The sequence below is a fragment of the Cricetulus griseus genome, assembly GCF_003668045.3.
Source record: "Cricetulus griseus strain 17A/GY chromosome 1 unlocalized genomic scaffold, alternate assembly CriGri-PICRH-1.0 chr1_0, whole genome shotgun sequence".
Lineage (NCBI taxonomy): Eukaryota > Metazoa > Chordata > Mammalia > Rodentia > Cricetidae > Cricetulus > Cricetulus griseus.
This window is the reverse complement of record NW_023276806.1, coordinates 198,071,094-198,098,344: the sequence shown is the minus strand read 5'-3', so window position 1 is coordinate 198,098,344 and position 27,251 is coordinate 198,071,094. Positions and strand designations below refer to the sequence as shown.

At 47.1% G+C, this 27,251-nt stretch overlaps 1 protein-coding gene across 1 annotated transcript; it reads left to right on the top strand.

Moving 5' to 3' along the window:
• Positions 1-912: 912 nt before the first annotated feature.
• On the top strand, positions 913-27,251 carry Smo (smoothened, frizzled class receptor). Its single transcript, XM_027391371.2, has 12 exons — positions 913-1,787; positions 18,983-19,188; positions 19,846-20,055; positions 20,220-20,392; positions 20,696-20,915; positions 21,005-21,128; positions 22,247-22,339; positions 22,950-23,058; positions 24,106-24,291; positions 24,688-24,836; positions 25,299-25,433; positions 25,673-27,251. Exons 1-12 carry the CDS (start codon positions 1,439-1,441, stop codon positions 26,110-26,112), a joined length of 2,394 nt encoding a protein of 797 aa, XP_027247172.1. The 5' UTR covers positions 913-1,438; the 3' UTR covers positions 26,113-27,251.

Genomic DNA, 27,251 nt, shown 5'->3' with positions numbered 1-27,251 from the left:
TTTTTTTGCTAAGTGAATTAGGCTGTGGACTATTCTTAGGGAAACAAGGAAAAAACAAATAAATAAAAGCTGTGCTATTGAGTTGCCCAATCAGTCACAAGAAGTTACTCAAGGTAACCAGTCTCCTAGCCTCCCTTGCCTAAGACAGCTGCCATTTAAAGGAGCTGCCTGAAATAATGAAGAAAGCAAGTGGGGTTGAGTGGGGAAGGGAACTGCAGAAACTTTATGGGGCAGATAGGGACAAATGAGCAGCGAGGACTCATGTAAGGTGGACTGGCTTCCTCTGGACAAAAGGCGCACCAGGGACAGTAGTGGAACTCACAGTCCAGACAACACATTTGAGCAATAAATGTTTGGTGTTGACTTGTTCTAATGCTAGACATCTGTTCCCACAGGTAACAGCAACTACTCTGGGTGACTCTGAGGTCATTTTCCCACATAGATCTCGAGCTGGAAGTGTTTGAAGAAGCAGAAACCCCAAACCCGGTTCTTCTCCACCAGAGTTCCAGATTAAGTTGAAAGATCAAACCAAAACCAAGAAAGATTGGCGGGGCTGGGGGAATTGGGCAACGATGAGTGAAAGCTCTTGGTTACTTCAGGAGAAAAGTCGTCTCCTGAAAATGATCACGTTGAAGAACAACCCTCGGGTCAACTAAAGATTCAGTCAAGTGCCTCATAGCAGCTCTGGGACACGACTTGCAGGCATCTTACTCCCGCATGGCGCCGGGTGGGATGAAGGTTCCTAAATCCCCCAACCCCAGCCCCTAAGGGCGCTTAGGCCGCCGAAGCTCGGGCTCCTCCTCCTCCTCCTCCCCAGCTCTACTCTCCTCCTGCTCTCCCTCGCCCAAGCCCTCCCCTAGCCTTGGCGGAGGTGGGGGGCGGGGGGCAGGGCTTGGCTCCGCGAGGCCCAAGCATTCCAGAGAGCAGGGCCAGCTAGAGCAACAAAGGAGCCCGGTAGTCGGCAGGCAGGGAGAGCTCGGGGGGCTGCGGCGCGCCCGCGCGGAGGTGGCTGCTGGGCCGCGGGCTGGCGTGGGGGCGGAGCCGGGGACCGACTCCCGCACTCCCCAGCCGGAGCCTGGCCTCCATCGAGGGGCTGGGAGTTGGTTTTAATGGTGGGAGAGGGAATGGGGCTGGAGATCGGAGCCCCAGGGGGCTCCCAGGGCTGAAGACAACTCCGATCGCCAGGCGAGGGAGTCCGGAGTCCGTGCATCCTGGCCCGGGCCTGCGCTGCCCAACATGGGGCCCGGCTTCCAAAGTTTGCGAAGTTGGGAGCCGAGGGGCCCGGACGCGCGCTGCGCCTGGCGAATGCCGGCCCCAGACTCGCGGGGCGCCCCGGTCGCCTAAGTAGCCTCCGCGGCCCCCGGGGTCGTGCGTTTGGCCAGGGGACTCCGGGGAGCGCGGGGGCGCCTCGGCTTCTGCTGAGTTGGCGGGTTTGGCCATGGCCGCTGCCCGCTCCGCGCGTGGGCCCGAGCTGCCGTCCCCGAGGCTGCTGGTGGTGCTGCTGCTGGTGCTGCTGGGGACCCCGGGCCCGGGGACGGCCTTGAGCGGGAACGCGACCGGGCCTGGGCCTCGCAGCGCCGGCGGGAGCGGGAGCGGGAGGAGGAACGCGCCGGTGACCAGCCCTCCGCCGCCGTTGCTGAGCCACTGTGGCCGGGCCGCCCACTGCGAGCCTCTGCGCTACAACGTGTGCCTGGGCTCGGCGCTGCCCTACGGAGCCACCACCACGCTGCTGGCTGGGGACTCCGACTCTCAGGAGGAAGCGCACGACAAGCTCGTGCTCTGGTCGGGTAAGCGCGCGGGAGCCGGGACTGCGACGCAGAGGTGATGGGACGGGATAGTGATGGAAAAAGAAAGGGCTCAGGCCTGAACTGTTGCCCGGGCGCGGCTTGCACCCGGGAGAGCCGGAGGAACGAGTCTGGAACTTTGGGGGCCGGTTGTGTGCGGGAAGGAGACCCTCGGTGATGGGGAAGGGGTGGGGGCGAAGAATTGGTTACAAAGAGCCTGAGCAACGGTGTGGTTGGGGGGACGCGGGGAGGGTGAGCAGGGCACTCTCCGCCACAGCAAAAGGAAAGATATATTCTTGAAGCAAGGTCCACAGGGATTCTGGGCAGTGTTCAGACCTTGGGGAAATCTGAGTTGGAGAGAAGAAAGGGAAGGATGAAGGTGGAAGACATTTACGAATTTGGAGGGAAGAAGTGAGGAAAAGCTTGTGAAATTTGTGAAGGAAAAGATGCCCTCGTGTAATAACTAAAAGCCAAATGACCCATCTGGGAATCTTGGTTTAGATCAGAAGGAAACTTGTGGTTTTTGTCTTACTTTTACACGTTTCAGTTTCCTTATCTGAAAAATGGAAATTCTGACCCACTCGGGTTAAGAAGGAAGGAGACGCTTTTAGCAATTGTTTGTGGCTCTTTGGAAACGTGGGCCAGTGAGTGCTATGGCAGAACACTAAGTCCGGGGTATTGAGAGCCTGTGGACACCGTCCAGGGTGGCTGGAAGTCCCACAGTCTTTTACTCGGGGTAGGATTATGGCAGAACCTGGACCCAAACAATTCCTTCCTAGGCTGTACAGAACGGTTTATTTGCCTACCTGTCACCCATTTGGACTGAAAGCCTGCAGGGTCCGGGGAGGGTAACTAGCCTTGTCAACCCCCACCCCCGTCAACCCCCCCCCCCGTGTGATGTAAAAGCTGTCCTTGATGGAAAAAAAGAAAAAATGTGGAGCTAGGAGCAAACCAGAGAGCCCGACAGACTGGCCTGCAGTGCCCCTAGCCTTAGCTCTTCCCCTGAGGCTGGCAAGGATCCTAGTGGGGGCAGCGCTGTAAGTACGTATCCTGACATGTCAGCTTGACCACTAGAGCTCTCAACTGATGCTGAATGCTGCCTGAGGCCATAAGATTATTGGCCTGTCGCAGATACTGGAGGAAGAATTTGGAGGATGGCCGATACCCAGGAGGTAGAACTGTATCCTACATGGAAATGAAGTTCTAAAGCAGCATTTTTTCAATCGCAATTTTTTCAATCTGCGACCCTTTCATAGGTCGTTAGGTTTCATAATACCATCAGGAAACACAGATATTTGCATTATGAGTCATAACACTAGCAACGTTATAGTTATGAAGTAGCAACAAAACGATTTTATGGTGGGAGGGGTCATCACAATACCAGGGACTGTATTAAAGGGTCGCAGCATTAAGAAGGTTGAGAACCCTAGAATCTAAAGTCAGAATCTAAGGCAGAAAGCTATATGTAATCAAGAGTAGCTTTGAAAAAATCCATAAATTACTGTAATGTAAGGTCTGTGTGATTTCACACATACACACTTCTGATAATATGTTTGCATAAATGTAGTATAGAAGATATAAGAATGGATATACAGAGGGAATATAATTGTAGTCTTTGAAGTTATATACATGCAATATAAGTGCAAAAGACTGACAGAATGAAGAAGGAACATGAAAGAAAGATAAGAACCAGCAGATTGGCTCAGGTAGAAGGGCTTGCTGTGTAAGCCCCGTGATCTGAGGAGAGAACTGAGTCTTAAAAAGTTGTCTGATGTCTATATGTGTACCATGGTACCCTCTCCCTGCTCTCTCTCTCTCTCTCTCTCTCTCTCTCTCTCTCTCTCTCTCTCTCTCTCCCTCTCCCTCTCCCTCTCCCTCCCTCCCTCCCTCCCTCCCTCCCTCTCCTTCTCCTTCTCCATCTCTCTTTCTCTTTCTCACACACAAATAAACAAAATATTTTTTTTTAAAGATTCAACAGGGTGTGATGGCGCACGCCCTTAATCCCAGTACTTGGGAGGCAGAGGCAGGCAGTTTGAGGCCAGCCTGGTCTACAGAATGAGTTCCCGGATGGCCAGAGCTACACAGTGAGATCCTGTCTCAACAAAACAAAACAAAACACCCCCCCCAAAGAAAAAAACGAAAGAAAAGAAAGACTCAACAAGGTATCCTGAACATCACCTGAAATAAGACTAGAGTTTAGAAGGCAGCTATCTAAAAATGCAGATATAGGGGTGGAGAGGAGGCTCAGCTGTTAGGCTCACACCCACAAAATGCAGATCTCTCAGCACTTATAATCATCAAGTTTTGTGTTACTGAAAGGATATACTCTCTCTCTCTCTCTCTCTCTCTCTCTCTGTGTGTGTGTGTGTGTGTGTGTGTGTGTGTGTATGTATGTGTGTGTGTGTTGTATGTGTGTGTAATAGTTTGTCTAGGTATAATATTAATTATTTGTGGCCCTATGCTTGAATTCTCCCAAGTGACATGTGAAGTTGCCCTCTGAAGTTGCCATCAGATCAAGGAGGAAGTGGGTGACCTTTTTCCAGCCTGTATGCGGGAGAGCAGTTGCTGAGCTGTCAGGGATGTGCATGAGTTAGAGCCATTGGCTGATTGTTCAGGTTCCAGTCTCACTAACCGCCTAATCAGGGTCATGCAGAGGTGCAAGCTCTGAGCCCAAAGCTTCTGGGGCACACTGAGCTCTTGTTGCCCATTGTTCGTTTGCAGATTAGGTGTCTTCTCTGTGTGTGGACCAGAAGTGGGTGCTGCCACAGGCTGGACCAGTAGATGGATAGGGTGAAAGCAAGTCATATGTGAGAATCACAGCTGTGTTTGAGCCAGAAGCTAGTGTTTGTCCTGTCTGGAATTAGAGGTTCTGATTTAGTGTTAGGCATTGTCTAACTTTGGCAGGTGTTTTTGTGGGTGATAAAGATATTCTGGCTTGTGTTCATCATAAACTTTTGGGGATAGAGATCCGATCTTCATGTTTTTCAGTCTCTAAGTGCTGAGTATACAGCATTGAGCACATCACATCTTGGGACAGGGACTGAGGTATATCAAGGTGGAGATTACAGTAGTGAGCTTTGTTTTCAAGAGGAGAAAGGACAATTGCAGGCGCTGAAGGAACACAAAGAGTTTTGGGAAGCAAGAGAAACTGACATCTATTCTGTGACCTGAGGAATAAGCAGGATTGCCAAGGGAGGGTTGAGACAAGGAATGGAAAAAGGTGATGATGGTGTCACAGAGCTTTAGAGGAAGAGAGCATGGTACTTAGAGAGAAATATGATAGTGACGTAGAACTGGACCAAGGCACATTGGAAGAAGAACTGTACAAGACAAAACTCGGAACTAGAAATCCAAGGCATCTTACCCCTTAGCGAATTAAGATATTAGCTATCAAAAGATGACGAGGATCCTCTTAGGCCACGGGGAAAATCTAATCATATTTGCATTATTGAAAGATTACTTTGGGCTGAGTGAGGTGATGCATGGTAATAATTCCAGCTTTTGGGAGGCTGAGACAGGAGGATTACTGTGAGTTCTAGGTCAACCGAGTAGATAGTGAGTACCAGGCCAACTAAGGCTCAAGATCCCATCTCCAAAAACAACAAATAAACAAACTGGGAGATGGAAGGATTGGAGTGATTGCTCAGTGGTTAAGAGCACTTGCTGACCTGGGTTTGATTCCCACCACCCACAGCTGGTAGCTCACTACAGCCTATAACTCCAGTTCCAGGGAATCCAGTGTTCTCTTCGGGCCTCAGCACATCTTCATATGTGGTGTATATACACACACTCATGTGCATACATACGCAGCGGGGGAGGGGGTGTTGCTATAGAAACATCCACCAGAGAGAAGGGAGAACCTGGATGCTAGTTACTTGTTCAGGACGTGGATGAAATAATGTAGGTGGGAGACCGTGATGGTCAGGGTGGGGGTGATAGGATGGAAGGCTGGGCAGATTACAGAGTGTTGGAGGTAGACTGCTGATGAGTGGATGCCAGTCTGACTGAGCAGGGGAGTGTGAGACGCTGTGGGTGGTGCTGCCATTCCTTTCTCCTGGTAGTAAAGGAAGGCTGAGGGAGAAAGTTTGGGTTTACGACTTTGGCTTTGTGTGTTAAACTGCTCAGTGGATATTTACAGGGAGATTCCTAACAGATCTGGAAGGGGAAGTTGCCAGAGAGAACAGGGCACTATAATGCTTCCTTCATCCAGATGGACAAATCTGCGAATGGTGGATTTATAACTAGGTCATTCTGATTTCTGGGTGTGGATAGAATGCAGGTCTCTCCCATGTTTTTCGTCATTCCAGACTTGGGCTTCTTTACACACTTAGTGTCTCTCCCCATTACAACTGGAAATGTGTCCTACCATGCATTCCAAGCTGACCAGACAAACATCATGTCCAGGCCATGGTCCACCGTGGGCCAAATCTGGTTTAGTAAGTGGGGCAAGAAAGCAAGAAAGAGAAGCCTGCAGGTGGTAAGGGGATGGGTCCCTGAGAACCAGCACGTAGCCTCCTCTACCACTGCTGTGTGTATACATGGATGTGTGTCTGTTACATAGCCAGGGTCCAGCCAGCAGGAAAAAGACGGAAAAACCAGGAGGAATTTCTCACTGGTCTTTCAGACCTCAAGTTGGGATGTTGTTGGTGATGGTAGGTAATTGGCAAGGATAGTTTAGGAAGAATTTCCTTCTGGATGTTTCCAAAAACAGGCTGATCATCAGGGCAATTAAAAACAGTGTGTGTGTGTGTGTGTGTGTGTGTGTGTGTACATTGTGACGCATGTCTGAGTCCCAGCACTTGGGAGGCTAAGGCAGAAGTAAAGTTGTAAGTTTGAAGCCAGTTTGCACTGTACATAGCAAGTCTCTGTTTCAAAATAAGTAAATAAATAGTGTGTGTGTGTGTGTGTGTGTGTGTGTGTGTGTGTGTGTGTGTGTAGTATGAAAATACAGAAAGCATACCCATAGGCCAAAGTTTTCATTTTGCTTCACGTTTTTATTCTTTTCATTGCAAACTATCCACGACACACAGGAAAGTACATAAAATACAAAGATACTGGCTAAAAAATAATTATAATGTCTGAGGACTGAACCCAGGGCCTGGCAGCTGCTGTGAAAGCACCCTGCAACTGAGCTACATTCTTTATGTTTTGGTTTCCCCCACTTGAACCCGGGGCCTCATGTGTGCTAGCAAGTGCTCTGCTATTGAGCTGTGCTCCAGTCCTCAAGCCTAGCTAGCTATTTGTGTATTTGAAAAATGGTCTTATTCTGTAGCTCTAGCTGGCCTCAAACTCGTGGTAATCCTGCCTCAGTCTCCCAGTGCTGAGATTACAGGTGTTAGCCACCATGCCCAGATGTCTTGCTTCTTTATTACATAAGGTTCATCCGTGTTATTATAGCTATTTTTCATTACTGATTAGTTTCATCATATGAACATACTGCAATTTGTCCATTTCATTCTTTTGTTTTGGTTTTCGGTTTTTGAAACAGGGTTTCTCTATGTAGCCCTAGATGTCTTGGAATGCATTCTGTAGACCAGGCTGTCCTCAAACTCACAGAGATTCTCCTGCCTCTGCCTCCTGGGAGCTGGGATTAACGGCCTGGCTAATGTGATTTTAATTTTGAGTTTTTAAGCCATGCTGGTGTTCAAAACCAGGCCCCCATCATACAAAGCCATCACTTTACCTCAGAACTACTTCGTTAGTCCTTATTGTTTTAATTTGCATTTCCTTGATTGCTTGTAAGGGTAAACATCTTTGCAGATGTTCTTTGCCTGTTTGGATTTCTCTTGTGAAGTATCTGTGGAAATTATTGATCTTTTTTTTTGTTTTTTTGTTTTTTTTCCAGAGGGCTACCTGTCATCTTTATTATGTTGGTGGGAATTCTTTATATATGCTGGATATGAACCCTTCGTTAGGTTGTGAGTGTTAAAAATATCTTCGTGGCTTACTTTCACATTCTCCTCTTTGTGTGAATATTTGAATGTTAATGTAGTCTTTTATCAAACATTTATGATTTGTGCTTTTTTGTGTCTTGTTTAGAAAAAATCCTTTTCTCTCCCCAAATCATGAATTTACTCTCTTATGAGAAAACTTTATAGATTTCCCAGTCACTTATAGGCATATAATTCACCTGCAGATTTTTTGTTTGTTTGTTTGTTTGTTTTTAGAGCTCTAGTTTCATATATATATTGCCTCAACCAACATCATTTGTTAAAATCAGTTTCTGTTGTCTACCAATCTTCCATAAATCAAGTACATGTGTGTGTTTTGGGACCTTTGTTCTGTTCATATCACATTGTCTTAGTCACCATGCCTTTCTAGGATGGCCTTCACCTTTTCTGACAGCTGGTCAACCCACACACTTTGAACACAGTATTTTTAAATCTATAAAGTAAAGCACACGGGGTTTAAAACAATGTGTAGATTCATCTATCTAGAATATAATAAGAGCTTCAAAGCTCATTTCATTTTATAGAAAAAAAAAAACAAATGAAAATAAACAAGCTGGTTTAAAAAGGAGGTAAGAGGTCCAGAGAGACATTCCTTAAGAGAGTGTCATTGCTCGCCAGAGAAATGCCACTCATCCCAGTAAGGATGGCTGTTATTAAAATATAGACAATATAAAAATAACAAAAACCAATAAGATGCTAGTGAGAATGTGGGGGGGGAAAGGAACCCTTACACACACTGTGTGTGTAGGTAATTACCACATAGGTAAATTACCACAAAGGTATGCCCTTTGTGGAAATCACTATGGAGGTCCCTCTGAAAGATGACATATAGAACTATCTGTGACCAGATAATCCCTCTCCTAGATATGTGCCTAGAGGGAGTGAAATCAGTGGGCTGAGGGGGCAGCTTCGTGCCCCTGCTTACTTCAGCATCAGTCACCCAGCTAAGAAAAGAAAACCGAAGTGTCCATCAGCTGATGGATGAATGGAAAAGGAAACATGCCCTGTGTGGTGGTGCATGCCTTTAATCCCAGAGGCAGGCAGAACTCTGTGTGTTCAAGACCAGCCAGGGCTACATACCAAAACCAAAACCAAAACAAACCATGATGCAGATACAGAATGAAATGCTCTTCAGTCCTATGGAGAATGAGATCCTGTCATGTGAAAACATGGTTGGAGTTACAGAAAGACAAGTATTGTGTGATCTCACTCCTGGGTGGAATATAAAAGTTGGTTGGCTAGAAGTTGAGAGTGGAATGTTGGTTCCCAGAATCTGGGGACTGTAGAGGTGTAGGAGGGACAGGTGGACCAACGGGTGCTATGTTAGTTAGGGAACGAGCTCTGCTGATCTAGAGAAGAGTTATCTGCTGTATTTAAAACAAACAGACCAAAAGCAGAAGGAAGGATTTTGAAAGTTTTCACCATAAAGAAATGGCAAAGTTTTCAGGAGATAAATATGTTTAACCAGATTTAACCAGCATCTAGTATGTGCATGTCTCAGAGACTGAGTGATATCTGATGAATATGCACAGCGTTTGTGGGTTTTGCATACCAGTTAAGGTTTTACAAAGTTGTTGGAGCCTGGAGCGATGGCTCAGTAGGATCATCTATCTAGAATATAACTTGCTGCTCTAGCAGAAGACCAAGGTTTGGTTCCCACCCACAGATTGTTCACATCCATAATTGCAGCTCCAAAGAAACCAGGAATGAATATGGTACAAATACGTTCATGCAGGAAAAACACCCATACACATAAAATAGAGTGAATAAATATTTAAAAAGTGGGTTTTTTGTTTTTTGTTTGTTTGTTTTTGTAATTACAGAATAGGGCCTTAGAAGGTGATGGTGCTTGCAGCCAAGCTGGAGTTCAATCTCTGGCATCCACATGGGAGAACTGATTCCTACAAGCTGTCCTATGGCTTCCACATGCATGCTGTGTCATAGTGTGCCCACACCTCTACACACACGCAACCAGACCCACACAAATTATAAAATAAACTTACAAGATTAATAAAGCATGTAGGTGCATAAAGAGAACACGTTATATTGGAGTACATTGTTGGAGGTGGAACTCAGTGGATTAGTGCCCCATATGTGAGGCCCCAGGTTCAATTGCCAGCACCAAAAAGTAAAAAGGAATGTAATAGTTAAGTATCAACAAACAAGCTTATGCTGGGCAGTGGTGGCGCACGCCTTTAGTCCCAACACTCTGGAGGCAGAGGCAGGCGGATCTCTTTGAGTTCGAAACCAGTCTGGTCTACAAGAGCTAGTTCCAGGATAGGCTCCAAAGCCACAGAGAAACCCTGTCTCGAAAAACCAAGGAGAGAGAGACAGAGACAGAGACAGAGACACAGACAGAGACAGAGAGAGAAGCTTGTGAACTAATGTATGTGTACTTTATTACCACAATAAAGAAGACCTGGTGTAGGTATAGAACCACTGTGACGTCCAAGTGTGAACACGGTACCTGAAAAAACCTCATTCCACTGTGATGGAGCCATAGTTCTGCTAACTTTACAAGGATCTTTGCTGAACCACATGCTAAGAACTTCTACTTTACAGTAGTATATCTCAGCATCAAGTGGAGAGTTTGAACTTTGTGTGTGTGTGTGTGTGTGTGTGTGTGTGTGTGTGTGTGTGTGTGTGGTGTTTGACACAAGGTTTCGTGTAACCTAGGTTGGCTTGGAACTCACTGTCATGAAGTCTGGAATTCACCCTGTAGCCCAAGCTGGCTTTGAACTCTCAGCCTTTCGAGCTCTGGGTCACCGGTGTGAGCTACCACTTTTGGTTGATTCACAGACACTGACATGTATATACAGATATCTTCAAACTCCACTCTTTTGTTAATTTTTACTTATCAGTTTACTGTGGTGTGTGTTTGTGTATACTCTATACCTGATGAGCTGAGTTCTGTCTCCAGACCCCACATGGTGGGAAAAGACAACTGACTCCCCCCCCCCCAATTGTCCTCTGCTCTCCACAAGTGTTCTGTGGAATGCACTCAGTAAGTAAAAAAAGTCTGGGTCAAACTGTAGAAAATTTTATCTTAAAATTCTATTAATAGTTGGACATGGTAACACAGCCCTTTAATCCCAGCACCCGGGAGGCAGAGGCAGGTGGATCTCTGAGTTCGAGGCCAGCCTGGTCTGTAGAGCAAGTTCCAAGTGAACCAAAGCTACATAGGGAAACCCTGTCTCAGTAACTAAGTAGAAGGTAAATAGATTCCGTTAATATAAAAACAGACATATACTAATATTATTATTTTAGCACTTGTTATTTTTCTTTTTGCTTCATATTTTATTAAAAGAAAATCAGGTGTGGTAGTAAATGTTTTTAATTCTACTAATTCTGGAGAATAAAATGGGAGGATCTTGTGTTCAGTGCCGGCCTGGGAGACATATTGAGACTCCTATCGCTAAATAAATAAATGAATGAATAAAATAGAATAAATAAGGAATACGGCTGGTGGCTCAGGGAGTAAAAGTGCTTGCTGCCAAGCCTGTTGAATTCCAGCCCCAGAACCCCTACGGTGGACAGAGAGAACCAATCACTGCAAGTTTTCCTCTGGCCACACTTGAGCACACACACACACACACACACACACACACACACGTAATAAGAAGTCTAAAAACAAAAGTTAAAATTAACAGATGAAACTTTTCTTTTCATGGATTCATTTCCTTCTCTGGGAAATTTTCCCACATCCTAATAATTTATGTATTTACTTATTTTATTTTTAAGCTTAGTTGCTAAAAACAAAAAGGAAAAAAACAAAAAAAGTGAAAGCCAGACCCAGTGATGTACAACTGTGATCCCAGCATTTGGGAGATGGGGGCATAAAGAGCAAGTATCCTTGGCTGTGTGAGACTGTCTCAAAATGCCAAAAATAAATAAAATTAAAAAAAAAAAGCAAACAAAAGCAAACAGGACTTCACTGTGTAGCTTTGCTTGGTGGCCTGGAACTTCTTATGTAGACCAGGCTGGTCTTGAACGCACAGGATCTGCCTGCCCCTGCCTCCATGTGTTGCTTTTAAGGAACAGGTGGTACATACATGTGGCATAGAATTGAAAGAGGACAAATTAGGGAGCTGGAGAGATAGCTCAGAGGTTAAGAGCACTGACTACTCTTCCAGAGGTCCCGAGTTCAATTCCCAGCAACCACATGGTGGCTCACAGCCATCCGTTATGAGATCTGGTGCCCTCTTCTGGTGTGCAGATATACATGGAAGCAGAATGTTGTATACATAATAAATAAAATCTTAAAAAAAAAAAAAAGAAAGAGCAAATTAAACCCCACTTTTGCTTCCTGGTACCCATTTTCTCTCAGAGGCGGTCACTAATGTTGGCTCTTTGTGTCCTTTTAGGGATGCCTGGTATATTTCTGGATGTCCGTCATCTTTCCTCAGGTTTCCCTGACAGGTTCTGGTCCATTGTGTCCATTTAACAGTGACTATTGGTCACCATTCCATTTCAGTATACGTTATATACATAGTTCAGTTCTGAATTGTATTCTATTGTATATTTTAAAGTGTTTGTCTTATGAATATGTCTTAGTTACTTTTCTATTGTGGTGAAGAGGCACCATGATCAAGGCAACTTATGAAAGAAAGTGTTTAATTGGGGGCTAGCTTACAGTTTCTGGGGGTGAGTCTAGGGTCATCATGGTGGGGAGCGTGGCAGCAGAGTGCTGACCCGGGTAGTAGCTGAGAATTTACATGTTGAACTAATAACTGCAAGGCAGAGAGAGAGAGAGAGAGAGAGAGAGAGAGAGAGAGAGAGAGAGAGAGAGACAGACAGAAAGGAAAGAGAGCGCTAACTGGGCACGGCATGGGCTTTTGAAACCTCAAAGCTCACCCCCAGTGACACACCACATCCGACATGACCACATCCTCCTAATTCTTCCCAAACAGTTCCACCAACTGGGAGCCAAGCATTTACATATATGAGCCTATGGGAGCCGTTCTCATTCAAACCATCAAAGTATATTTTGTCTGTGTGTGTGTCTATGTCATATGTACACATCTGAGGTGGTTGTGAGTTGCCATGTGGGTGCTTGGCCTTAAACCCTGTTCTTCTGGAAAAGCAGCCTGTGCTCTTCATTGCTGAATTATAGTGTGTGTGTGTGTGTGTGTGTATATGTGCGCACATGTGTGCACTCACTCATGCTGGGACTGGAACCCAGGATCTTGTACATACCAGGCATTTGTTATATCATAGCTACATCCCAGCCCCTGATGTGTGTGTTTTATGGCCAGTCTTCTATGAAGGATATGAACTCAAAATGTTTTCCCTTCTCGCTGTTACAGTCAGTACTGTCTATATCATCAACTTGTGTTGTAAAATTGCTATGAAATTTTGATAATGTTAAGTGGTCTCCCTGAGGATTAGCAGTATTTGTTACCTCTGACATTATATAAAAGTGCCTGTTTCCCCCCACATGCTTGATGGTTTAATATTTTCAAATGTTTTCATCTTTACTAGTCTAAAGGATATAAAAAGTTATATCTCACTGTGGTTTTATTTTGCATTTATCTTGTTAAAACTGAAAGTGAAGATTTACGTTCTTAAAGGCCACCCATTTGTTCTATAGGGTTATACTGATTTGGAAGAGCTTTGTGCAATTAAGGAGATTAGACGTTTGTTATTTATATATATTCACATATATAAACTAGAAATATGTTTTCTCAGTATGCTACTTTTCTTATGATTAGGAAAAGATTGACTTTTATTTATGTGTGTGTGTATATCACACATGCATGGTGTCCTCTGAGGAAGAGAGAGTTGGATCTCCTGCAGTTGGAGCTGTAGGTCTGTTGTTAGTCTCCCGATGGAGGTACTTACTTGCTGGACCATCTCTCCACCCCCATGATTCTGTTTTTTTTACCCTATTGAATTTATCAGATTTTTTTTCTGAAGTGTTTTTTTTTTTTTTTTTGGTTTTTTTGTTTGTTTGTTTGTTTTTTTGAGACAAGGTTTCTCTGTGTAGCTTTGGAGTCTATCCTGGCACTTGCTCTGGAGACCAGGCTGGCCTCGAACTCACAGAGATCCGCCTGCCTCTGCCTCCCAAGTGCTGGGATTAAAGGCGTGCACCAGCAATGCCTGGCTGAAGTTTTTTTTTTTTTTTTAATTCATTTATTTCATAGCTTCAAGGTTTATTTATTTATTTGTTTGTTTATTTTGCATGTGTGTCATGCTTTAAAAGGTCATTCTTACTCCAAGGTTTAAAACAAAAACAAACAAAAAACCCAAAACAACTCACAAATTCACAAAGCCAGACAGGATGATTTTAAAATCCCAGCCTCGGGAGGCTTTGGCATGTGAATTGTTGTAAGTTTGAGGCCAGGGTGACCTACCTAGAGAGTTGTAAGCTGGCCAAGATTATATAAAGGAATCCTGTTTTAAAAACAAACAAACAAACAAAAAATAGGGCTAGTGTCTTAGTTACTTTCTATTGCTGTGATAAGATATCATGACCCAGACAACAAGAAAAGTGTTCTTTTCTTGAAACAAGAAAAGAACTGACCATCACTGACCGTCACAGTGGGTGGCCTGGCAGGAGGCAGGCAGGCATGGTGCTGAAGCAGTAGCTGAGAGTTTACCTCTTGATCTACAAACATGAGGCACAGACAGAAAAGGCTACCCTGGAATGCTGTGGGCTTTTAAAAACCTCAAAGCCTGTCCCCAGTGGCATCTCTCCTCCAATGAGGCCACACAAACGTTTGAGTCTGTGGGGCCTTTCTCATTCAAGCCACCACCGCTAGAGAAATAACTAGGTGGGGAAAGTGCTTGCTGAACAGGCTTGAGGACCTGAATTCAGATTCCCTGCATCTATGTAAAAACCTAGACTCGGAGGGGCACTGCTTTAATCCCAGCACTGGGAAAAAAAAAAAAAAAAAAAAGACAGGGGCATTCCTTAGGCCTAGGAGCCAGCCAGTCTATCAAATCAACCAGCTCTGGATTCAGGAAGACCAGAATCAAAAAATAAGGTGGAGGGTGGGTGAAAGGGCTCAGTGAGTAAAAGCACCTATTGCCAAGCCTGAAAACTTGAGCTCAATCCTCAGGCCCCTCATGGTTGACGGAGAGACCTGAGTCTTGAAAGCCGTCCTCCAGCCAAACGAAATCTGGTCATGTGTGTGCTCATACACAGCGCCTCCCCCAGCAGGGTAACAAAAATGTAATAATGTTTGAGAGAAAAAAGTAAGGTTGAGAGTGATGGAGGTAGGTCCCTGATGTTCATCTCTGTTCTCCACACAGGCGCGCGCGCGCGCACACACACACACACACACACACACACACACACACACACACACACACACACACACACACATATATCCCTTCACTTCTCATGTTTTCGTCTACTACTTTAATTTTTAAAATATTGTAGTTATTTTTGACTCACTTGGAATTTTTTTTTTTTTTTTTTTTTTTTTTTGAGACAGGGTTTTTCTGTATAGCTTTATAGACCAGGTTGGACTCAAACTCACAAAGATCCACTTGCCTCTGCCTTCTGAGTGCTGGGATTAAAGGGGTGCTCCACCACTGCCTGGCTTATTACTAATTCTTACTGTGTGTGCACGCAAGTACAATTACCCAGGGTGGTCAGAGATTCAGATTCCCCTGGAACTGGAGTCCCAGGGTTTGTGAGCTGCCTGCTATGGGAACTGAACTCAGGTCCTCTTCAAGAGCAATAAGCACTCTTAGCCACTGACCCATTTCTAGCCCTGGACTTTCATATAAGAATTGAAGTGTGGGTATGGATGTGGAGGCGGGGGCAACTTTTCCCCTGTTGGCACAAGCCTTTAATCCCAGTACTTGGAAGGCAGAGAAAGGTGGATTTTTGTGAATTGCAGGCCAGCCTGATCTACTAGTGAGTTCCAGCCCAGCTGGAGTTACATAGAAAAAAAGTTTTTAAAGTATTAAATAAAACTTAAAGTATGAAATAAAATATTTAAAATTAGAGGCTGGAGGGATGGTTCACAGGTTAAGAGCACTGCTCTTCCAGAAGTTCTGAGTTCAATTCCCAGCAACCACATGGTGGCTCACAACCATTCGTTATGAGATCTGGTGCCCTCTTCTGGTGTGCAGATATACATGGAAGCAGAATGTTGTATACATAATAAATAAAATAAAAAAATATTTAAAATTAGAAAAACAATGTCACAAAATCCAGAAAAATAACACATTTTTTTAAAACTGCCTGATACTTCCTAAAATACTCCAGGTAGCTTCCCCCTTTTGTATTTTAAATGTATGATTAATAAGCATTCAATAAAATCCTCCTTCCTGCCCTCTTGGTTTGACAAGGTCTCATAGATCCCAGAGTAGCCTTGAACTTTGTATGTGTTATTGTCCAGGATGAACTTGAACTCCTAGTGCTGGGATTGCAGGTGTGCAGCACTGGGCCCACTTTATGTGTTGCTTCAGATCAAACTAGGACTTCATCTGTGCTAGGCAAGTACCTTTTACTAGCTGAGATACATCCCCAGCCCCACGCTTCTCTTTTGCAGTTTTGTGAATTTAGACAAAAGCATAGAACACATGTTATAAAATACTGTTTTATAAAAAGCGTAGAGTTCAAGATAGAGAATAGTCTCATCTGCTTTTAGTTTTTTATTTTATTTTTTTGTTTTGTTTTTTGTTTTTGTTTTTTTTTTTTTTTTTTTTTTTTTTTGTTTTTCGAGACAGGGTTTCTCTGTGTAGCTTTGGAGCCTATCCTGGCACTCGCTCTGGAGACCAGGCTGGCCTCGAACTCACAGAGATCCGCCTGCCTCTGCCTGTGCTGGGATTAAAGGCATGCACCACCAACGCCTGATGTTTTTTGTTTTTCAAGACAGGGTTTCTCTGTGTAGCCCTGGCTGTCCTGGAATTCGCTCTGTAGACCAGGCTGGCCTCAAACTCAGAGATCTGCCTGCCTCCTGAGTGCTGGGATTAAAGGCATGTGCCACCACTGTCCGGCTTATTTTCTTTTTTTAAACAACTTTTATTACGTGTGTGTGTGTGCGCGCGCGCGCACGTGTGTGTGTTTGAGCATGTGCACACATGCATGTGTGTCACATGCCATGGTGGACACGTGGCATTCATATGACAACTTAAGGGAGTTGGTTCTCTCCTTTACAGTGTGGTCCCAGGATTCAAGCTCAAGTCGTCAGGTTTCTTGGCAAGCTCCTTCACCTACTGAGCCATCTCATTGGCTCTGCATTTAAGCAGACAGCCCCAATTTACAGTGGTTCAACTTAAACAACTCTTTGTCTTAAGGATGGTGCAGAAGCGGCATGCATTAAATAGACATCATACCACTGCTTTTGAATTTGGACCCTTTCCCAGGCTAGCAATATGTGGTTTGGTTTTTCTTTCCAGGTACTGGGCAGCAGCCATTAGCCACAGCCCCAACTTAGCCATTTGATCACCAGGGGAAATATTCAACATGCTACATACGGCATACTGTGTTGTTAAAGTTGGATGCTCAGTAGTTCAAGGGTTCTAAATACATTTTCTTCTTAGGACATCTTTATCTCGGGATGTGTTAGTGGGGACACATCCTCCTCACAAGGCAAGACACATTGCACATCTCCCTTACAGTGTCCTCCCAACTGCTCTGTTATTCACCTAAGCCCACAGACTCAGAGTTTCCTGGACTGGGGGATAAAGGTTCCCAGGTGATGGTGACTGGCATCAGAGGACGGACTGTTGCCTAAGGATATTACATCATAACTGGCAGGAGCGTTCTTGGTACCTTGGGGTATTCTTGGAGCTGAAGCCTAAAAGTAGGCCTCAGACTGGTACTAAAAACAGCTAGTCTTTCTCTTAGTACTTGATGGGTGCTGTGCCAAACACATATTGTACCATTTCTTACTCTGACCTGTGTTCTACAAGGTAAATCTGCCGTCTCCATTTCACAGATAAGGAGCCTGAGGTTGGGGATAAAGTACTTTGTTCAAGACCACACAGCCAGGGCATAGTGGGGCCAAGACCTGGACCCAGGCAGGCCAGTCACAATGTCCGTACTCCTTACTCCTGCGTTTCATTGCTACCCCCTCCCAGGAGAATGGTTGCCTGCCCCACCATTGCTAGCCTGACAGTGGGACTCTTATCCACAGTGGCTCTTGGAAGAGTCTCCTAGCACAACTTCTTGCCTGGAATGTTGGTGTTTCCAAAGTAGGTGTGATTTCAGGGGGGTCATGAGGGCAGAAAGCAGAGTAAGCTGAGACCGGGGATGAGCACCTCAACACCTAGGCTGCATTGGGGGTTGGGGAGACATCTGTGTGTCTGTGCTGACCGCGTCTGTCTTTCCTCCCTCTGCACTGGACAAAGAGCCTCTTCTATTTCTCTCCATCTGACCTGTTTCCTCCTCTGGCTCTGGAATTCCTGGCTCCTCTGAGTACCTCCTCTTAAGCCCCATCTCTCCTCTCTCTGCCTCCGCTTGGTAAGAGGAAAGGGGGTTCTGGGGACTGGGCATGGGGAAACATCTCTTGGTTCTGGTGAATGGGTCCCACGGACCTTCTGCATTGGAAGAGAGAGGTCTATAGAAGGGTCTATATTATAGGTCTATAGAGAGGTCTATATTATACCCTAAGGAGATAATCCCCACCTGAGGTTCTCAGTCAGAGGCTCTTCCACCCATCAACAGGGTTGTTTTAAGATTGGTAAGTGAATTATAGTGAATGCACTCATGTAGCCAACATCTGATCAAGAACTAGACCATGTGGGGCTGGAGAGATGGCTCAGCAGTTATGAGCACTGGCTGCTCTTGCAGAGGACCTTGTTCAACTCCCAGCACCCACATGGCAGCTCACAACCATCTATAGTTCCATTTCCAGGGGATCCAGTGCCCTTTCTGACCTCTGCAGACACCAGACATGCACAGACATGCACACAGTGTAAACACACAGGCAAAATACTCTCACATAAAATAAAATATATAAACCTAACAAAATTATTTTTTAAAGAGCTAGACTACACCTGACGATTCTGGCCCTTGTCTTCCAGCCCTCTTTTAGTTGGGAGTGCATATTGTTGGCTGTCACAATGACCTCAGGGTTCTGCTGGCATTTAGAGAGCGGGGTCTAGGGGTGCTAAGTGTCCTGCAATGCATGGGGCAGTCCTATAGAACAAAGATTGCCCCCCCCCAGATGTCCTATTGAGAAATGGTATGGCAAAGACTTAGGGAGCCGGAGTTACAGCTGTATCAGTGGGTCAATGAGGAGAGGGTCTTTGCCACAATGTACTAACACTGTTACCATTTTTCAGGCCTCCGGAATGCTCCCCGCTGCTGGGCAGTGATCCAGCCCCTGCTATGCGCTGTCTACATGCCCAAGTGTGAGAATGACCGAGTGGAGCTGCCCAGCCGCACCCTCTGCCAGGCCACCCGAGGCCCCTGTGCCATTGTGGAGCGGGAGCGAGGATGGCCTGACTTCCTGCGTTGCACCCCTGACCACTTTCCCGAAGGCTGCCCAGTAAGTGCTCTATGGGGCCAGATAGGGTGGTCTAGCCTGGCACAGGGTGGCATTGAACTGAATGCAGGGGAGCCTGAGATGTCTCTCCTAGGAGACCCCCTATCTGTAGTCACAGGACCCATGAAACACAAACTCAAGCTGTAACCCGCTGTCTGGGTCTCTATGGAGGCCTCTGTTGACCCGAGGTAACGCGTTCAGCAAACAGTTCTTGAGTGTTCGCTGTTACAGTTGTGGTGTTAGCGGGGTTATGAGTGACAGGATCCCATCTTCAGGGATCCTTTTGTTACATGTAGGAGTCAGGGTAGACATATATGAAGCACTGGAAGCAGGAAGACAGGGGTGTGAGCTAGTGTGGGTTGGAAGAGACACCTGAAGTGATAACAGAATGATAGCGATAATACTAATTATCATTTTCTACATACAAATACCGTTATGGGACCTTTACCTAATCCTTAGGTCCTAACATGAGGTAGAGGCTACTCTCTCAGATATGGAAAATGAGATACAGAGTAGTCAAATAATTTGTTCAATTTGTAGAACCATTGAGCAGCAAATGGCCTCTAGCCAGCCTACCTGTCCTTGCTGGGTTTTCCCAAACAAGTCTCAACCCTGACTTACCTCTCCCCTTGGCGTTTCCTTCCTCCTTCCCTGTGCCAGAACGAGGTGCAGAACATCAAGTTCAACAGTTCAGGCCAATGTGAAGCGCCGTTGGTGCGGACAGACAACCCCAAGAGCTGGTATGAGGATGTGGAGGGCTGCGGGATCCAGTGCCAGAACCCGCTCTACACCGAGGCCGAACACCAGGACATGCACAGCTACATTGCTGCCTTCGGGGCCGTCACCGGCCTCTGCACACTCTTCACACTGGTGAGCCATGTTCCAGGGCAAGGGCACGGGACTTCTGATAGCCCAAGGTGCAGGGACTCTAAAACCAAGTGGCTTGGTAGATTATGGGGGCGTGTTGGGTTCAGGTCAGAGCATCTGCCGCAGAACAAACCCTCACTTCACTGCACGGCCACTTCTCCCTTTAGGCCACCTTTGTGGCTGACTGGCGGAACTCCAATCGCTACCCTGCGGTTATTCTCTTCTATGTCAATGCGTGTTTCTTCGTGGGCAGCATTGGCTGGCTGGCCCAGTTCATGGATGGTGCCCGCCGGGAGATTGTTTGCCGAGCAGATGGCACCATGAGATTTGGGGAGCCCACGTAAGTATCTTGGGGACCCAGAGTTGAAGATGGGAGGAGAAAGAAATCTTTTTTTGCACATCTCCCACAAAAGCAAGGGGTTGGACTTGAAGGCGACCAGTGGTAGCCCTGCCTTATTGTGTTCAGTGTTGAGATTTAGTCACTTCAAAGAGATGTGCCCTAGACCCTCTTCACATCTGGCCTGTGTCCTAAACTCCTGGGGACCCTCCGTGTTTTAGTAGACTAGGACCTGGGCACAGGGTAGAGCAACCTGTTAGAAGAGTACAACATGACCGCCTCAAGTGACATCCCACATCTTCACAGCTCCAGCGAGACCCTGTCCTGTGTCATCATCTTTGTCATCGTGTACTATGCCCTGATGGCTGGAGTGGTCTGGTTCGTGGTCCTCACCTATGCCTGGCACACTTCCTTCAAAGCCCTGGGCACCACCTACCAGCCTCTCTCAGGCAAAACCTCCTACTTTCACCTGCTCACATGGTCCCTCCCCTTTGTCCTCACTGTGGCAATCCTCGCTGTGGCTCAGGTATAGTGAGTGGTAGGGGGCTGGCTGAATGGGGTAAGCTTGGAGGACGGGCCATAACTAACCCTTCCCTCCATACCTTCCCGCCACAGGTAGATGGAGACTCCGTGAGTGGCATCTGTTTTGTGGGCTACAAGAACTACCGGTACCGTGCTGGGTTTGTCCTGGCCCCAATTGGCCTGGTGCTTATTGTGGGAGGCTACTTCCTCATCCGAGGTGAGTGACTCAGCCAGGGCCAGCCAGGGAACATGGTGCACTGAGCCCCTGCTCTGTGGAAGCAGAAATGGGAACTCCCAGTTCCGCTGCCTTCCATAACATGAGACCTTAGCCTTGGTGCTGTATAGACGACAACCCCCACTGGCAGAACAGCAGTTCTGTGTGGAAAGAAAAATGTACTTCTTCGTCCCAAACCATGACCAAGGTTGGGCTGGATTCCAGACCCTTTTATTTTTTGTCAGGGTGTACTTGTATGATGAACACCCTGGGACACCTGACTGGTCCCCTCAGATCATCTTGGGGCCATTGCTTATGTGTGCTCACACTACCTTGAAATATACTGCATGTTTTTGGAGCTTGGTTAACAAGTCATTTCATTCCCTAACATACACAAACAGTTTTCACAACATGTACAGATTTACTGGTCCCTAATTTCCCCGTCTCAATCTGCCACCCTGTGATTTGCCTTGGTTCCTAGCTCATTTTCCTTGGTTTTCCTTGTCAGTTTGGGTTTCCTCCCACTGAACTGTCAACCTTCTGTTCTGGCAGAGCATCCAAGCCTCTGCTGCATGTTCCGTGTCTGCGCCATCCATACGGTAGCCAGTAGCCAGGGATGTTGAAATGAGGCCAAACTGAGATGCTTTTTGAGTGTGAAAAACAGTGCATTTGAGACATGAAAAAGAGATGGGGGAAAAAACGAATACAAATTATATCACTAATAATTTGTTGTATGGAAAGTAGACGTGGTTCTATTTTGAATATATTTGGTTTATAAGATATAGTAAAATTAGTTTCTTCTTTAATGTGGCTACTAGAAAATTTGATATTTTCTATGTCTATCACACAACATATTTCTTTGGAGCAATGCCGTTTTTGTTTGCATCAGAAAGCTTTCATCTGGTTTCCTCTCTCTGTCCTTGGCTGTTTTCTAGGCTCGGCCACAGTTACCCCAGCCCATAGCATATTTGCCAACAACCATTCTCTTATTTTCTGCTTCCCAAGCTTTAAGTCAGGCAGGCATAATTAGTCGTGGGACTCCAGTGCTATGGGACCTTCCCCTACCCCTCCCAGGAGAGTGGCCTCTCCCTGGCTAACGCCTGAGCTGTCTTTCTGTTCAGGAGTCATGACTCTGTTCTCCATCAAGAGCAACCACCCTGGACTTCTGAGTGAGAAGGCCGCCAGCAAGATCAATGAAACCATGCTGCGCCTGGGTGAGTGGTGCCCAGGGAACATGGTTAGCTCAACGCTGAATCCTGCTGGGATCTCCAGGATGCAGAAAGACAGTGGGGAGAGCTAAGTATTCAGGGGACGGGGCTGGAGAGATAGTTCAGCGGTTAAGAGCACTGCTTACTTTTCCAGAGGTCCTGAGTTCAATTCTCAGCAACCATATGGTGGCTCACAACCATCTGCAATGAGATCCAGTGCCCTCTACTGGCCTGCAGGGATATACTGCCTGCAGGGATATACGCAAGCAGAATACTGTATACATAATAAATGCATAAATCTTAGAAAAAATTGTTAAAAAAAAAAAAGTATTCAGGGGACAAAGCCAGGGTGTAGGTGATAGTGGAGGTGACAAGTCCCTGTAAGAAGTGAGAGAATCCATGTTGGTGCCAAGACTATTTCCGTCCCTGTGCCCTGCTCCCACGGTTGCCTCCAGAAACTTCTAGATTTACTTTGGAAGACACAGTTCTTGACCTGAGCCCAGCATGTAGTCACCCTGGACTAGGCTGTCTCAGTACTCAGTGGGGGTGCTGCCCTCCTCTCTGGTGTTGCTACAGTGTCTGTTCTGGTAACCAGTCCTGCCCCTGGATTCCACAGGCATCTTTGGCTTCCTGGCTTTTGGCTTTGTGCTCATCACCTTCAGCTGCCACTTCTATGACTTCTTCAACCAGGCGGAGTGGGAGCGTAGCTTCCGGGACTATGTGCTGTGAGTGAGGGGCCCTGGGCTTGGTTGTGGGAGTGGCAGAATTGGAGCTCCAGCTATAAGGCAGCGTCCCACTCGCTTGTGATCTTCCAGGGTCAAGCCTCAGATTTGAACAGCTTTCAAACTGCTGTTCAGCCGCACATGTCTGGCTTCACCTCTGGGCAGGCTGTCCTGTGTGTTTGCAACTGTTCAAAAGCCAGCCCATGCTCTCTGGCTGTAGGAGTTCAGCTCTCTCTCATTCTGTGTGCCTTCTGCCCTCTGTGGCTCTTTCCGAGTTACTGAACCTTTGACGGTTCAGCAAACTGGTCGAGTTTGGTAGGTTTTCTTGAGCTTTTTTTTGTGTTCCAGTGAAGATGAGCTAGAGCAAGCAAGTCATCTCTAGTGCTAAAATGATGCCCGCTGCTCCTGGAGTTATGGTTAAAACTCCCCTTTAAAGGAGATACTTTAGGCCTGGAGCAATGGCTCTGCTTTGGGAGGGCTTGCCACTCTTCCATAGGACCCAAGTTCAAGTCCCAGTACCTATCTCTGGTGGCTTACAAATACCTGTAACTCCAGCTCCAGGAATCCAATACCCTCTCCTGGACTCTTCAGGCATCCGTATATAAGTGGTATACACACACAGGACATATACATATAGACACATAAATATAAATAAATCTAATTACTAAAATAGGGGGTAGGAACACTTGCCCTGACTCCTTCCGGCCCATTCTTAGTTTCTACCTTCCAGTCTGGTAGTCTGTACCCACAGTTATGCTGGATTCTTGTCCCAGAGGTTTGGTGTGAGGCTCAGACACCAGTAATTTATAAAAGCTCCCCAGATGATACCAAAGAATGTCATGGGGGATAGTGGCTTAGTTCAGTGGTAGAGTCTCGCATGCTTGCAGTCTGGGTTCCATCCCAAGCACTGACACACACAGACATACAGATAACACATCCAACCAGGGAGCACCATGAGAACCATGCTGGGCTCAGCTCCTTCCTAAATGGATTTACGTTTGGGTGCCTTCTTCCTGGATTCAGACAGCTGTTGGCCATCCCTCACCATAGGTGCCAGGCTAATGTGACCATTGGGTTGCCTACCAAGAAGCCCATTCCGGACTGTGAGATCAAGAATCGGCCCAGCCTCCTGGTGGAGAAGATCAATCTGTTTGCCATGTTTGGCACTGGCATTGCCATGAGCACCTGGGTCTGGACCAAGGCCACACTGCTCATCTGGAGGCGCACCTGGTGCAGGTGGGGTCAGCCTTCATCTTGTCTTTTCCTTCCTCTCTTACCCTCAGCCTCATGTCCTCACTTGAGGCCTTGTCTAATCCAAAACACAGACTGGGGTAGCTAGCTGTTTGCCAAAGCAGACACACCCCAGAGTTGTGTGGCTAACTTCTTAGCAGCTCACCACTGCCCTCTAGTGACAGTTCCTGTCCCCATGCGGCTTGGGCCTAAGCTGAGTCTGAAAGCCAGTGTTTTGCAAGGGGAGGGGGAGGCACAGGAGCCCTGCATTTTAGGTATGCTTTGTTGCAGCGAAGCCCTCAGCTCCTCAGAGTCCTCAGGACTCCAGGTCTTTAAACCTAGAATCCCAGGTCTTTCGATAGATTTGAAAGGAAGCAGCTGCCCCACCCTTTCTGTTCTCAGGCTGACTGGACAGAGTGACGATGAACCCAAAAGGATCAAAAAGAGCAAGATGATTGCCAAGGCCTTCTCTAAGCGGCGTGAACTGCTACAGAACCCGGGCCAGGAGCTCTCCTTCAGCATGCACACTGTCTCCCATGATGGACCTGTGGGTGAGCAAGCCTCTGTCTGTTCTCTCGCTAAGACACTTAACCTCCACAGTACAGGACCTATTCCCATCAAGGACACATGGACTGCTTGGCAAACTGAGTAATAAGGCGTTTCCGCTCACACTGTGCTCCAGTCTTACAAATGGGGTCCTCCCCGTTTCTTTCTTCTCCCTGCCTGTTCACTGCAATTGCTGTTCTCTGAGGACTCTGCTCCCTGTCCCTTCTTCTCGGCCATCTCCGGTGGCTTTTCTGGTCCAGAGTAGGTCAGGGTGCTGGGACTGAACTTATGGTCTCAAGGTATACCTTTTGGGGACCAGAGGTTGCTCCCCTTAGATTTTTGAATGGGCAGAGATCACTGGTTCCAGAGTGGACTCTGCCAGCTGCAGTGGGAGGGACTGGCTCCGAAAGATGAGTGATATCACACAAAGGAAGAGTCACTGTTCCTTTTTCCTTTCATTCCTAAAGCGGGTTTGGCTTTTGACCTCAATGAACCTTCTGCTGATGTCTCCTCCGCCTGGGCCCAGCATGTCACCAAAATGGTGGCTCGGAGAGGAGCCATACTGCCTCAGGATGTGTCTGTCACCCCTGTGGCAACTCCAGGTATGAGGGCTCTAGCTCATGCAGGAAGGGACAGGGCCTAGGAGCTCCTGGGACTAGATATATGGGGCTGCTAGACAGGCAGAAGGAAGGGAAGGCCCCAGAGGATCTGAAGGGGTGCCAAGGCTTGGGAGCCTAGAGTGATGGATGGGTCCCAGAGCTCAAGAATAGAGGTTCTGGGGAGGGAAGGGTGGCAAGGACAGAGTTAAAGCTCTAAGCCGTGTTCTTTTTCCTCCTGACAGTGCCACCAGAGGAACAAGCCAACCTGTGGCTGGTTGAGGCAGAGATCTCCCCAGAGCTAGAGAAGCGCTTGGGCCGGAAGAAGAAGCGGAGGAAGAGGAAGAAGGAGGTGTGCCCCCTGGGGCCAGCTCCGGAGCTTCGCCACCCCGGCCCCGGCCCCGGCCCTGCCACCAGCGCGGTTCCTCGGCTGCCTCAGTTGCCCCGGCAGAAGTGCCTGGTAGCTGCAAATGCTTGGGGAACAGGCGAGTCCTGCCGACAGGGAGCCTGGACTCTAGTCTCCAACCCCTTCTGTCCAGAGCCTAGTCCCCATCAAGACCCATTTCTCCCTAGTGCCTCAGCCCCTAGGGTCTGGGCTCAGGGACGCCTCCAGGTGCTGGGATCCATTCATTCCCGCACTAACCTAATGGAGGCCGAGCTCCTGGATGCAGACTCGGACTTTTGACAGGGGCAGGGTGGTGATGCTCAGGAGCTGGCCCCAGGGCAGGTCTTGGGACAGGAAAGATGAATGCACACTTTTCTATGGCTCTTCTTCCTAAGAGCAAGAGCACACCTCTGTGGTCTCATGTGACAGAGTCTATGGGCCAAGTGCCTCCTAGAAGAATTCTGTGTCTGGCTCAAAGCACCGGGCTGTGGGAACAAGCTGAATATAGCCATTGATAGGTCTCATGTCAGGGGCGGGGCTCCCCTTGTCTGCCCCACCCAATAGAGTCTGGCTGGCAGTGTCAGTGTCCAGCAGAGCTTGTACCAAGGCAGGAATGGCAGAGGCAGGGGTGACATTACCCAGAGTGGGCTGTGGTGGCCAGTGAAGTAACCAAGCCCACGTCTGGCAGATGAGGGCTGGCTGCCCTTTTCTGTGCCAATGAGTGCCCTTTTCTGGCGCTCTCAGACCAAAAGTGTTTGTTGTGTCATTTGTCCTTTGTCTAAGTGGGGACAGAACTCTCTTCTTCCTCTTCTGGGTAGTTGTGATGACCACTCCCAGAAGCGCTATAACTGCTCTCAACAGGTAGCCTACCCCAAACATATCCTGTTTTCCTGTGCTCTCTCCTTCACATGCACATCTCAGTTCCACCAGACCAACTGTTTCCTGCTTAGCACCCTAAAACTGCAACACACATACCACACACACACAACACACACACACCACACACACCACACACACCACACACACCACACACACCCACACACCACACACACACACACACACACACACACACACACACACACACACACACCTTACTACTGAGCTCAGTCTCCAGGCGAGAGACTGGTTCTGCTCCAGGACTTCGAGAGACATGTTATTTCTTCTGTATGTCCATCCAGTGGGGATGGATCCTCTGACTTAAGGGGTTACATTGGGAAGCTTCTGTAGCTTCAGCTAGGCAAGAAAGCTTCTTCCAACTTCTGTATCTGCTGGGAGGGGGGACTCCCCACTTTTTTTTTTTTTTACAGTGTCTAGTCATGTTCATAGCACCCCACATTCAAGAACCAGACAGCAGGATGCCTTAGAAGCTGGCTGGGTTCCAGGTCAGGGGATCGGTATGAGAAGAAGAAACAAACAGTAAATAAAATGTTTTTGTATAA

Coding starts and splice junctions, on each gene's coding strand:
- Smo (XM_027391371.2), top strand. CDS start 1,439: ATGGCCGCTGCCCGCTCCGCGCGTGGGCCCGAGCTGCCGTCCCCGAGG. Junction 20,393..20,695: donor ATGAGATTTGGGGAGCCCAC/GTAAGTATCTTG, acceptor ACATCTTCACAG/CTCCAGCGAGACCCTGTCCT. Junction 24,292..24,687: donor TGGAGGCGCACCTGGTGCAG/GTGGGGTCAGCC, acceptor TTCTGTTCTCAG/GCTGACTGGACAGAGTGACG.